We start from the raw sequence: 14,546 nt of genomic DNA on the forward strand, positions 1-14,546 counted from the left end.
ATGTGGATTTTCTGGTGGTTTTGTTCTCTGAAGAAACTGAAGGTCAGACAATGGATAGTGCTGCTGTTCACTGCTTCTCTATTTCACTTAGATATTCTGTAGTACTGTAACATCTGTCTTTAAAAACTTAACTTAGTTTTCCTTTGATATATTCATGTTTAAAGATTTAAAGGGAAGACAGATTTTTAAGTTTAAAAAGGAGGTAGAAACAAAGCTGTTATTTCTCACTCCTCACAGCTCTCTTTAAACTGTACCCTGCCCCTAGAAGATAAAAACCCCTCACATACGTCTGCAGCTTAAGATGTGAGTAAAACTAGTTTCTACCTATCTTGCTTATGATCAGTGTAATTGCTAAAGTATCTCACAGTTGGTTCAGCCTTCTTGGCTAGTATGTTATGTTAGATATTTGGTCCGTGACTCTACTCAGCAAGTACATGTGTACTTGATGAATTAAAAAAACGAAAAAGGGTGGGGGGATTAGTAGCTGTTGCAAAGGATTATAATTGCATTGAAGTCCATACTGATGGTTCTCTTAATTTTGATTATATGGTTCTGAAAACCACATAATAGTGTGATAAACATCTCTCATATCAATGTCAGGGCAAATTTTATAGGGCATACAAATGGAAGAACTAGAAAACTGAAGGAGAGAAACTGTAATCAATTAGTTACACAGTGATACAGGCTTATGGATTGACATGGGTGAAGATGGGAATTCATAAAGAGCCACAGTCTGACCATTTGATTGACATTACTATAGGTACTCTGCTTATTTTGTAAAGGTATTTCTAGATCTCAAATTAGTCACTACTTGTGTAATTTTACATTGTTCATGACGTTTTCTTGCTCTGCATTATTCATTTAATGATGTGTGTTTTAAGGATACTATTTATGTACTGTTTTAGACTTGCCCAATAGATACTGGAGTTAATTTACAAGTGCAGGTGTATTCTCTTTCTTAGCTGTACATGAATTTATGTACATTAACAAGGTATTGTGGGACATTGTGTCCTTCTGAAGTCAGTTCTAGATGTTGCATCTGTAAATAATACAAAGTTAATCTGATTTAAGACAATTTTCTGCAGAAAAGAAATATTGCTTAAAAAAAGGCAAACTGAAAAAAAGACAAAAATAAATAGGAATTTTATTCTGAAAACTTTAATTTTCAGAGTAGTAACTCATAAGAGTTCCCCACGTAGCTGCAGTATAGCTTTAAAATAAGGATTGTTCATAAGTGGAAAGGAGTGAAATTTTAGTTACTCTTCTGAGTGAGGTTTTTCCACTGCTCCACATTGGCCAATTGCTGTGCCACACTGGTTCACTTGTGTGCCACAAGATACCACTACCACTGAAGTACTGTTGTGGAAGAAGGCATGCTAAAGCCTCTGGATGCATTTATAGCATAAATTTAGACTGTTCACTTTAAGTATTTGCTGTGTGCTAAGCACTTCATTTTGTGTCTTGTGAGCCTAAAGTGTGGACAAGCTTCCTTTTGCTTGCATTGGTAAAAAGTGTTCTTAAATGTACAAGAAACTGAGAAAAATTAATTCTCAATACCATATTACAACATTATCTCATCTGATAGGAAAATACCTTTCAGATAGCAGGCCTGTTGGTGACAGTTATGGAGGGCAAAAAGGGATCCTGGGGTGAGAGCTAGCAGGCCTCATTGAACAGGATTCAATCTAGAGTTGGAGGGCGATGGGGATGAAACTGGGCTTGCTGGAGATAAGCCTGAAAGCAGCATGCTGATACCTGTGGGAGACAATGTGCTAGTGAGTTTTTGGAATTGACTGTCTCAGTGGAGGTGGGTGATGGTGATCTGTGTGTCAAGACACAGGCATTGATAGATTAGTTGCTATGGAAGTGTCTGTGAATAGCCTGGAGGGAGTTGGGGCCTCTCTCCCCACAAAGGTGACAGGACCATTAGCGCAGCTGAAGTGCATCCATACCAACACATGCAGCATGGCTAACAAGCAGGAGAAACTGGAAGCCATTGTGCAGTGCGACAGCTACAACATAGTAGCCATCACAGAAACATGGTGGGACAACTTTTGTGACTAGAATGCTACACTTGATGGATTCCAGTTTTTCAGAAGGGGTAGGTAAGGAAGGGGAGCTTGTGGAGTGTCCCTTTATGTCAGGGAGGGATATGATTGTCTAATACTTGGTCACAGTGATGATAGAGTCAAGGGTTGCTGGGTAAGAATCAAGGGAAAGGCCAACAAAGCAGCTACCATGGTGAGAGTCTGTTACAGACCACCCAATCACAATGATGAGGCTGAGGGAATACTCCATTAGCAGCTGTGAGAGGCTTCACAATCTTGTTCTTGTGGGAGATTTCAACTTCCCATATGTCTGTTGGCCGTACAATAATGCAGAGAGGGAAGGTTCCCAGAAATGTCAGAAATAACTTTCTGACATAGCTGGTGAAGTAGACAGTTGCTGCTTTTTAACAGGGAAGAAGTTGTGGGGGATGTAAATGGTTGGAGGCTGTCTTGGGAGTAGTGACCATAAAAGGATAGTTTTCGGTTCTCAGAGAATTAAGGAGCTGGGTTAGCAGAATGGACACCTTGGACTTCCGTAGTGCAGATTTTGGTGTGTTCATGGATACTGTCCTGAAGGGCAGAGGAGTCAAGGAGGGCTGGATACCATTTAAGAAGACACTGTGTAAGAATGGAGTTAAATCCAGTTGGTGACCAGTTACAAGTGGTATTCCCCAGAGCTCAATACTGAGACCAGTTCTGTTTAGCATCTTTAATCAATGATCTGGATGAGGGATTTCAGTTCACCCTCAATACGTTTTCAGATGATACCAGAATGGGTGGGCATGTCAATCTACTGGACGGCAGGGAGGCTGTGCAGACAGGCTAGATAGATGAACTGAGACTGGTATATGAGATTTGAGAAGGTCAAGTGTGGGGTGCTACATATGGGTTGCCACAACCCCATGGAACATTGCAGGCTCAGGGAAGAGTATCTGGAGGGCTGCACAGCAGAGAAGGACCTAGGGATATTGATTGACAGCTGGCTGAATATGATTCTGTAGTATGCTCAGCTGGCCAAGAAGGCCAATGGTAGGCTGGCTTGTATCAGGAATAGTGTGGCCAGCAGGTTTTGGATCTGACTGTCCCCCTCTACTTGTCACTGGTGAGGACATACCAAGTACTATATGCAGTTTTGGGACCCTTACAGCACATTGTGGTGCTGGAGTATGTCCAAAGAAAAGTAACTAAAATGGTGAAGGACCTTGAACACAAGTCTTAAGAGGAGCAGCTGAAGGAACTGGGGTTGTTCTAGTCTGGAGAAGAGGAGGCTGAGGGGAGACCTCATTTGCCTTCTGTAAGTACCTCAAAGGAAGTTATAGCAAGGTGGGTGTAAACCTCTTCTCAACATGCAGCAAGTTACAGAACAAGAGGAAATAGCCTCAGATTGTATCAGGGCAGGTTTAGGTTTGATATTGAGAAAAATTTCTTCACAGCAAGGGTTATCAAGCATTGGAGCAGGCTGCCCAGGGAGGTAGCAGAGTCACCATGCCTGGAAGTATTTAAAAGACAAATGAAAGTGGTGTTTAGGGACAAAGTTTAGTGGCAGTGGTTTAGCAGTACTGGTGGGATTACAAGCTCTATGCCAGTGGTCGAACTTGATTTCAAAGGTCTCTTCCAACCTCACCAGTTCTGATTCTATGATATTTGCTCACTATGGCCTGTTTCCATCAGACTAATGGGTTTATCTTCTTATGTAGCATTGTATGTTCTGTGGAAAAACCTGTGAAAAGCCATGCTCCTCTTTTTGGTCTTGTGACTTAAAACTGGAGAAGATAAAACATACTCCGTTTCTCTAGATCCTCTTTTCCCTCTTCCTAGGGGTTGTATGTGTGTGTGTTTGGCAGACTGTTGGGGAATGTGTGTGTGTCCATGTGGCATGGTCATCCAGCTAGGAGATGTGGGTTTTAAAGTTACAATGAGGCTTATTTAGCCTAGGATGCTATTTTTGAGCCAAAAGCTGCCTACACTCTTATGTTTTATGTTTCATCTAGGGTGTTTCATCTGAATTAGAAATCTCTTTCTTCATTGTTCCAGTATGTGATCTAAAAGAACAATTTAACCCTGAACATGCTTGCTTCTGTAGTAATTGTGTGTGTCTTTTAGGGAAACATCTCAAAACAGCATGAGAAACTAGGATTATCTTTGGTTATGACTGACAGCTGCAGTCATGTCTAGCAGTCCAACTTTCCTCAGGTTGTTCGGGCTGTTCTGTCATTTTGGAGTAGAAATTGTTATTAGTGCTTCGTGGAATCGTAAGTTTACAAGAACAAAATGAAATGTCTAGTACCTAAGAGTATTCACTGATCTGTTGAATTACCATGTGAGGTAATTTTTTCATGCATCTGGTTAATAAAGCGTTCAACAAATCAAAGCCTTTTAGTAAGGTATGTCATATAGGATACGTATATTAGTACATCTGAAAATTAAAGTGGGAGCTTATCATTAACAGTACTTCATATGGAGTTTAGCTCTCAGTGCAAGATTTTCTTGAGTTGGACTGTGGTGAGTTGGGTAACAGAATTTTAAGTTCGTGCTTGTCTCTGTGTTTCAGACATATGTCAAATTCCAGGAACAAGCTCTGCTAACTTCACTTGCAGTGCCAGCACAAAGTCTTCACTTTCCAACTACTTGTATGTCTTTATCCTGGGACAGCTGCTGCTGGGAGTTGGAGGAACTCCACTCTATACTCTGGGAACAGCTTTTATTGATGATAGTGTCCCAAAACACAAGTCTTCCCTTTATATAGGTAACTTTTAAAACCATTTATAACGCTTGTCTGGATAGATCATAGAAAGCAATGTTTCTAAATGTTTTATCAATGCCTCTTACTAAATCAGTTTGTCATTGATTAATTCTCTGCATAAAGTGTTTCTGCACCATTTACTATGAAAGTTAGGTATTAGTCTGCTGTATCAAGTCTTTTCAAATAGTTAATTTGTAGAGCATGGTAAGATGACTTTGCATACCTCTCCTGCCTTTTTTTCATGTCAATAAATGACAGCAATTAAGTGTAACCACTTAATGTAGTCTACCTGTGAACAACATTAAGTTGCAGTAAAATTTTCTTTAGTGTTACAGGTGTGGAAGACTACTGTATATCAAGTCAGTAGCCAGATGTTACTGTATCCTTCAACAGTTTTATTTATTTTCCTTCTGACAATAGGCTGTCCTCTCAGTGCAGGGACATTCCTGTGCATATTGTGATCAGTGCAGTTCTCATGCCACATACAAATTTGTCACTGCAGGAGGAAATACTGCAAGTGTCTTTCCTCAATTGTTTGAAAGCTAATGAATACTAATTTTTTTAGCAGTGGTTTTTAATCTTTCCAGTCAGCACAGTACATTTTTACTCACAAGTCTGTTATAGCCTAAGTGTGTTTTCTATGGGTATGAAGGTATTTCCTATTTTATCTATTTTAGGTGTAAGCAAAATCCATGTTTTAGGGGTCAAAATTGAAATCATCACCTGTTTGCTTGCAGTTGTTGCTTAACTGTTTGGGGCAAGCTACTTACTTTGATACCAACAAATGAAATGGTTGCATATGGTAAAAAATAATACAGACAGCTTTTATATTTGCTGTTGCTTTATATTGAGAGAGAAAACTCTTATACTTTATTGTGATGCCATTGAAATAAAAAGAACAAATTTGGAGCTATCTGCATGATTCAGTGGTCTGAAAACTCAGGAGAATGGTGTGAGTGTTCATGCTTAAAATGTAACAGACACATACAATAATGTTTGTGCAACCTTTGGACAGCTGTTCTGCTAAATATAACAGACTGGAATGCAACCGAGTGGGTAGGTAGCTACCTTAAGCCATAATTCTTTTTCTTGAAATACATTGTGTTGCTCTACCTAAGGCAGGGAAAAAAACCAAACCAAACCAAAACCTTGCTGCTAGTGTCTGTAAATAGCTGGCAGCATCTTAAACCATAAGTTTGCAATTCATATGTTGATAGTTTTCATGTCTGAAACTGGGTACATTTTAATGAGAATTGCTCTGCTCATGCTGAACTAAGTCCTCTGCATCTAAAGTCAATGAAAAAATAAGCAATTCCAAACACTAATTTAGACTGAATGGTCTATCAGAGGAAACAGGTGCTTTATAAGCTAGATTTGAAGTTCAGTAGAATGAGGTGGACTTAATTCAAATCCTGTATGTAATTATTTTTGAAATATGGGAAAATCTGGAATATGTCAACTTGGTATTTATTTTGCCTTGCTGATACTGAAATGTTCCCTTTTGTGTCTCCCCCTCATCTTGCCCTTTTCCTAACATTCCACACCCCTTCCATCATTCTTTCTTGCCATTAAGAGGGTGAAATAATAGTAAATACACAATATTTAGGCACTGTGGTGACAAACAAGACATCAAGATTTGTCAGCCTGGGGGAAAGCATAGAATATCAGCAGTAAGGACACATGTTTTACCAATTACTCAGACAGGATCTAGTTAACTATTAGTTGCAAGCCTTTGTTTGAAGAAACAGTGTTCCTGACAGCAGAGCTGAGGTACCACAGAAACGTAGCTGGTGGGACAGGGAGACTTGCAACATTGAGAAAATTGTCCCCTAAGGCCAGAAAAATGGAGAGACATAAATGGCTCTTTGGAAGAATATGGTTACACCTGCAATTTTGGTTTTGAAGCGCATATGATTGAGTTCTCAATGAACTCATGGCAGCTACTGCTCTAGTCAGAAGTTTAAATGGAACCCTGGCTCTGGTCTTAGCAGATCTACATATCAACTTAAGACTCAAAATAAAAATAAGCAGGTTCTTAAAGATTGTGGCCATGATGCTTGTAACAATCTTGCTTAATTTTTTCACAAGCTGCTTGTGATGATAGGCACAAGGTGTGCAAAAGGCTATTGAATATTGCACAGAGATGCTGTCAGTGAAGTGTCTTTTGCTGAACCTCTAAGCCGCAGATTGTAATGAGCTGCACATTTTCTTGTTGAGTGACAAGTACAAGTTTTGTTTTCTACATGCTGTAGTTGAAGCAATGACAGTAAAGGAACAGGTTGAATTACAGGAAGCATGTGGTCTGAAGTTGCATTAGGGAATTCTTTTAAAAGAAAGCTTTTAAAATGTGTGGTGAACGTTATGTGTTTTCTCTTCTAGGAATTGGCTATGCCATGTCACTGTTGGGTCCTGCTATTGGCTATGTCTTAGGAGGGCAGCTGCTTAATATTTATATTGATATCCAGATCCCAGAAAGGCAAGATACAACTGAATCTTACACTTTCGGCTTTCTTTTCCTAATAATTATTATTAAAACATTTGGCTTTTCTCTATGTGAGGGAGTGAAAGCTTTTGTTAGGAAAGGAGCTCCTTTAACATGGTAACAAGTGGCATTCGCGGCATCTGCCAAGTGACTGACTTAGCACAGTGAGTAGTCATTCCATTCAATGTGAAAGTTTCTCTGTAGTGTGAATACTTAGTTCTAGTTTTTTGAGATATTAGCCATTTTAAGACTGATTATTAAGACTGCTTTGTCCTTTGTTTAGCTACTTATGCAGGGTTAGATTACAACTATTAATTTATTGTAAATTATTATACCAGAAAGCTTCCCTGAGGTGTGGTATGAGTGAAGGGTATCGCTCCTTAGCTCTTGGAGAAGAGCTTGCTAAAAAAACATTACCAGTTGAGTAATAAGCAACTGTTCAAAAAATAATGTTATAAACTGTTCTACTATCCAAACCAAAAATTTTATTTAACCTTTTATTTCTCATGTTTTAAGGACTTTGGAAAAAGGCAATGGCATTCTGGACTTCTGTATTGGTTTTCACATAACTCATTGGCTATGAATACCTTCTAATACCTTCTAAAAATACCTTTTGTAATATATAAATAATGCTACAGGACCTTGAAATGAAAGCCAAATAGTCACTGTAGTTAAATCAGAATGAATTTGACTAATGAATTGAAAGCTGTATTTGGTAGAATACAATATTATCATAATAAAGCTAATGAATGCACTTAAAACAAGAAATTAATACATATACTAATCAAGAAAATTACAATATTCTAAGTTTTTTTTATTAAATCAGTCTTAAAAGAAAAAAAAAGTAATTCTGACTCACTGATACCTGAAATAACATATTTGAGTATGTGAATGGTAAACCTGCTTTTTCCAAACTTTTTCCAGTGCAATGATGAGTCAAGATGACCCACGTTGGCTTGGAGCATGGTGGATAGCATTTCTTGCATGCTTTTTTTCCATTTGGCTTCTTATAATACCTTTCTCATGCTTTCCAAAACACCTACCAGGTAAATGTTGAACAACAATGGGCTACCTTGGAAGAGATATTTGTTTGTACTTGTGGGTTATAGACTACTGGACTGAGTATCTGTTTCTCAGTTACTAGATTTTAGACAAACACAGTTGATAAATACCTTGTTTCCAATATGAAGCACTTAAAACAAGGCAGATGGGGGGGTGGATCTTGTGTACATAATGATGTACAGTAGGATTGGAAACAGATAGAACATGGAAATGGATGGTAAAAGTTTGGAAGATGCTTTCAGCTAAGCACCCAGGACTGTGTTTAAAGTCCTGTGTTTAAAGCTGCTATGTTACCCAACAAGATTTTTTCTGGAAATAGAAATGATGGTGGAGAAGAAACAAGGAAGTGGGGAACTGGGGGAATGATTTGGGAAAACAAATAACCAAACCAGCAAACTAGAATGGGGTTCAGGATAGTCTGAAATTCTTGGGATATTCCTCATAATATCTCTGTGCAGCCAAGGCCTTCCAATGAAAACATGATGCTTTTAATCAAATTCATTCTGTAGCAATACATTATTGATCCTTTTGTGGATCAATATCTGTGTAATACTCGATAAGACTTTAAATTCCTGAACTTATTTTTCCAACAAAGTGAAACACTTTCATGCTTTTCATGACTTTAAGAGCAAAAGTATTCAGTATTTCCATTATCAATAAATATGCCTGTTTATAGGAACAGCAAAAATACAGGCTGAAAAAATCTCTGAAACTCATAATGATGGAAGTGAGGGGCTTGTTGAGACCAAAAATATTGGAAAAAGTATTAAAGACTTCCCTGTGGCTCTCCTGGTAAGGAAATCTTGAATTTACTAAAACAGATGTACTTTGAGAAATTATATCATTTTTTTTCAGGTAATACATATGTTGAGAAAGGTGATTGTCTCTTTATGTTGTGGTAGCGAAGTCTCCAGAGTAATTTAATGCATGTTCATTTTGTTGATCCCTATGGTAATAAAAACATAAATGAAGTTCCACATGACAGTATCTGCTTTAAAATATAGTGAGTTTTAGTTTACATGGTACTACAGTGAAATAATTTCCTGTTACACTAATTTCCCCCAATAGATATTGTTGAAGAATCCAGTGCTTATGAGTCTAATACTAGCCAGTTCTTCGGAAGCTTTAGTTGCCACTGGCTTTGCCACATTTCTACCAAAGTTTATAGAAAATCAGTTTGGAAAGACATCAAGTTTTTCAGCAACTCTTGGAGGTAATGTGGCTTTTGATTTTTAAATCTTAGTTATATTGTGCTGAGCAATATATTGTGGAAGCATATATACACATCTTGTTTGGGGTATTTGTGGATATACTCATATGAAAACTATCTTTAACAGCAGAAACAGTATTTTGGTATTATTCTTACCTGTCCTGTGAACTATTGGGTTCATCAAGGATGCAAATCTACTTCTACGTAGGTTCAAAAGATTGGGTATTTGCTCAGGGAAGTATGAGACTTCTGTATGTAGCTGGCACAAATTTATGCTTTTAGTTGTTCTTGGTGAAAAATATTTATCTGTCCTCTCTTAAAGTCAGCTGAAGGAGCACTTACTTTAAGCTTTAGCACTTACTAAAGGAAGCAAGATGAAGGGCAGCTGCAAAAGAGCACTTACTGCAAGTAAAGGGTTAGCTTAGTCTTAACTTCTTTAATTCTACCATAATGTTGCAGTGGGGTAGCTTACAGTAAATTGACTAATCAGGATATATTATGAAATTGTGTAACTGCTTCTATAGCTTACTGTCATTTATTCCTATTATGTGATATGCAGAAATAATAAATAGAACAAGGGAAGGCTATGAAATGATGAGTATTGGAGAAACAAAGAGCTGCTCAAGGTAGGGTCACACAGGGTGCTGAGAGCTCTGTCAGTTGAGGAGATAAGTTCAGTTGGTGTAAACTGGTCCTCATCCTGGATTGAGAGGCAAACTCAGCAGAGGTCATCAGAGGACCCAGCTATAGCTACTGCATGGCCAAAAGGCATTGCCAGAAGGAATGTGACGACTCAGATGGAGTCACCACACAAACATGCAGCTGTATAGATTTACAGCTGCAAGGGAGTGCTTAAGCCTGTCATTCCTACCAGATGGCAGCAGAGAACACCTGTGTGTGGTGTGACCAGGTGAGTGATCTCTGCCAGGTCACAGAGCTGAAAGAGGAAGTAGGGAGTTTAAGGAGTATGAGGAAGTGTGATAACAAAATAGATTGGTGGAATCACACCTTACTCTACCTGAGGCAAAGGCAGCAGACGGACTCCAAGAAGCAGAGGATCCCCTACCCTCTTGTCACCAGGAAAAAGGACTCATCAAGAGGGCTTTAAACTAGGTTGGAAGGGGAAAGGGAATAAAACCAAGCTCAACAGAGATGAGCCTAGAGGTGGCATGGCAATACTGGGTATGAAATCGATAGTCCAGTTCAAATGCATCTGCAAAAATGCATGCAGCATGGAAAACAAACCAGAGGAGATGGAAGAGATTGTGCAGCTGGATAGCTATAACACAGTTGCCATCAGAGAAACATGGTGGGATGGCTGTCATGACCAGAGTGCTGCAATGGATGGCTATAAACTCTTCTGAAGGAATAGGCAGGGAAGGAGAGGTGGTGGAGTGGTACTGTATGCGAAGGAGTGGTTTGATTGTGTAGACCTCAATGAATGTGAAGGCAAGGTTGGGTGCTTATTGGTAAGGATGAGGGGGAAGGCCAAGAAGGCTGGTATGCTGTTGGGAGTCTGTTGTATATCACCCAGCCAGAATGAAGAGTCCACAGATGAAGCATTCCATGAGCTTCTGGCAGAAGTCTAACAATCCCCATCCCTTGTTTCAGTGGGGGACTTCATCTTACTGAATGTCTGCTGGAAATACAACACAGCAGAGAGGAAACAGAGAGGAGGTACCTTGAATATATGGAAGATAACTTCCTGACATCTAGTATGCAAGCCTACTAGGGGAGCTGCCTTACTAAAGCCTGCTGTTTACAAAGAGAGAAGGACTGGTGGGAGATGTGGTGTTTGGAGGCTGTCTTGGGCTTAGCAACCATGAAATGATAGAGTTCTCGATTCTTGGTCAAGTGAGGAGAGAGAGGGTCAGCAAGACCACTACCGTGGACTTCCTGAGGGCACACTTTGGCCTATTCAGGACACTGGTTGAGAGAGTCCCTTGAGAGACAGCCGTGAAGGGCAAAGGGTCCAGGAAGGTTTGACATTGCTCAAGAAAGTCTTAGATGTGTGGGAGCAGGCTGTCCCCATGTGTTGCTAAGATGAACAGGCAGGGAAAATGACAGGCCTGGCTGAGCATGGACGTTTTGCTGGGACTCAGGTGAAAAAGGAGAGTTTACCACCTTTGGAAGAAGGGTCAGGCAGCTCAAGAGTACAGAGATCTTGTTAGGTCATGCAGAGAGAATATCAGAAAGGCAGAAGTCCAGCTAGAACTCAGTCTGGCCACTATTTCAAGAGATGATAAAAAAGGTTGTTACAAACACATTAACAACGAGAAGAGAGCCAAGGAGAATTCCCCACCCTTTATTTGATGCCAAGGGGAACATTGCCACCAAGGATATGGACAAGGCCAAGACACTTAATGTCTTATTTGCCTCAGTCCATAATGGTCAGACCAGTTATGCTCAGGGTATTCAGCCTCCTGAGCAGAAAGATAGGGACAGAGAGCAGAATAAACCCCCTATATTCCAGGAGGAAGCAGTTAGTGACCAGATGGGATCCACCCAAGATTGCTGAGGGAGTTGGCAGAAAAGCTTACCAAGCCACTCTCTGTTTATCAGCAATCCTGGTTGACAGGGAAGGATCTGGACAACTGGAGGCTTGCCAATGTGATGCTCATGTACAACAAGGGCCAGAAGGAGGATTCAGGGAACTACAGGCCTCTCTGCCTGACCTTGATACAGGGAAAGATTATGAAACTGTTCATTCTAAGTGCACTCATACAGCATGTGCAGGATAACCATGGGATCACCCCAGCCACATTTGTTCATGAAAGGCAGGTCCTATTTGACCAATCAGATTTCTTTCTATGACCAGGTATCCCTCCTGGTGGATGAAGGAAAGGCTGTGATGTTGTCTGCATGGACTTTAGTGAAGCCTTTGACAGTATCTCCCATAGAATCAAGTGCACCCTCAGTGAGTTTGAAGATGACACTTAGATTGATCAGGAATGTTGATCTGCTCAAGGTCACAGATGCTTTGCAGAGTGATACGGATAGGCTGGGTCTGTCAGCTAACATCGACTGTATGAGGTTTAACAAGGCCAAGTATGTAGTACTCTGAAGTAATCTAATTTTGCTATGTTGAGCTTGAGTTTTGGACAGCTACACATTGTGCTGTCAAGCTGAACTTCTGTGGAAAGGTTACAGATAATTTAAGTGTAGCATAAATTAATGAGATTGTGTTAGAAGAGTTTGAAAATTAGGTCACATGGACTGCATCTTAACATACTGTTGCAATTTCATGTTAAGAATAAATCATATTCTAAGTTGTTTCACTAAATATTTTGCATTTTTGTGTAATTGCTGGTATCTTTTTTCCTCTAGGACTTGTATTAATTCCAGCAGCAGCACTAGGCCAAATCATAAGTGGCATCTTGGTTTCTCGGTGCAAAATGGACTGCAAAAGCATAATCAAGTTCATGATAGGCTCTTGCTCAGCAGGCCTACTATTGAACACAGTGTTTTTGTTTGCTAAATGTGGGAATGAACCTTTTGCAGGTGTCTCTGAAACATATAATGGGTAAATATATTTTAATGCACTCTTGAACTTGGTATTAATATTAAAAATAAGCTATATCACAAAGTAAAAACCTTTAAAAATGTTATATTTTGCCTTGATGTATGAAATGGAAATGTTTTATGGAAACTTAGAAATTTGTTCTTGGAATCCTGATCGTTAAGAAAGCGTAATTATGTAATGCCTTCAAATTGTTTTGAGCAGGCTAGCCTTGCTTACAACAAAAAAAAATATTAGCCTGTCTAGCCATTCTAGGTGTAACAGCCATGGTATTGACTATGTGATGTTGACTACAACTAATTTTACATCTCTGTAAAATTAGCATATCTTTTGTATCTTGTTTTAATAACCAACTCTTCATAATCTGGACAGTTTTGTCCTGGAAGAAATCTACTATGTACAATGATTTTTATGAGAGCACTAAGGTGCACTGCAGGTTAAAGTGATTGCAGGTATTTCCCTAGAAAAGTGAAGCCATTATTATAGCATCAGGTTCTAGCACATCTAGTCTTCCCATTTACAAAAGAGGCTTTCTTTTTATCTGGTTAAATGTCTGGTAGAAGTAGAAAAGCAATGCAAATAGAATGTAGTTCAGTGACCCAAGTTGAAGAATAAAATAGATGAAATGACATGGTTACCTGAAACATGATATAGAAAAGATTTGGCTAATGTGTATAGGAAAAGATTTCTTTAAATAATACATACTTTCCCTTTAAACAGCACAATTCTCATTCCTAATGAGAATGCAGTCTATCACTATTTCTTAGATATTTTTAGTCGTTGTAATAAATAGTATAGGAGGAATGTTTCTCCTGTTGTGAATAAAGCTTTCTCTGGAAACCAGTAAGCCATTGAGAAGTCAGAAAAGTGAAGGTAAAAATGAAGCAAGATTAAAAATACCTGCAAGGATAAACATTCTTTACAGAATGGGTTTCTAGGTCCACTTCTTTAAAATTCTGCATTGAATGTATGTAATCAAAACACCCCCACTGGCACTATGTTATATAAAATAGTAAAGCAATCATGCTATATTAAGGAATTAACTAGGATTATAATGTTTCGATTCTCACAGTTTTATGTAGTACTGTAGTTTTAGTAGTTCTTAACTAGTTCTATAGCATGAGTAGTGTTTTAAAACAGGAGGGAGGAATCTAGTCATGTCACAATTTTCCTCTCAAATAGTCAATTTTTCTGTCATGAATTAATAGAGCTGGAGTGGACTCCAACTATTTGAGGGTCTAACAAAAAGCCTGATACTGCTTTGCAAAATAGCTCTAGTGATCTATGCTGAGAGCTGGGGACTGCTAGCTACCATCTGAAAAAATCATGAGTCATTTGCTGTGCGAATGGGTGAATTACTTGCCAACACTACTTTGTTTTTTTCCCAAATACCCCATTTTAGAAGCAGGTGATGTATCACTGTCTTTACAAAACCATAATCTATAAGTTATGCTCCTATGCATAAGACAACATTTCCACCT

At 39.0% G+C, this 14,546-nt stretch overlaps 1 protein-coding gene across 1 annotated transcript in view; it reads left to right on the top strand.

Moving 5' to 3' along the window:
* Window positions 1-14,546, top strand: part of SLCO4C1 (solute carrier organic anion transporter family member 4C1) — a 35,473-nt gene that overhangs the window by 8,537 nt on the left and 12,390 nt on the right. The window contains exons 3-8 of the mRNA XM_054398025.1: window positions 4,600-4,794; window positions 7,171-7,267; window positions 8,198-8,319; window positions 9,012-9,127; window positions 9,404-9,548; window positions 12,873-13,068. Coding sequence (XP_054254000.1) covers window positions 4,600-4,794; window positions 7,171-7,267; window positions 8,198-8,319; window positions 9,012-9,127; window positions 9,404-9,548; window positions 12,873-13,068 — 871 coding nt within the window. The remainder of the gene's footprint in view (window positions 1-4,599; window positions 4,795-7,170; window positions 7,268-8,197; window positions 8,320-9,011; window positions 9,128-9,403; window positions 9,549-12,872; window positions 13,069-14,546) is intronic.

This window comes from Indicator indicator, chromosome Z (genome assembly GCF_027791375.1).
Source record: "Indicator indicator isolate 239-I01 chromosome Z, UM_Iind_1.1, whole genome shotgun sequence".
Taxonomy (NCBI): domain Eukaryota; kingdom Metazoa; phylum Chordata; class Aves; order Piciformes; family Indicatoridae; genus Indicator; species Indicator indicator.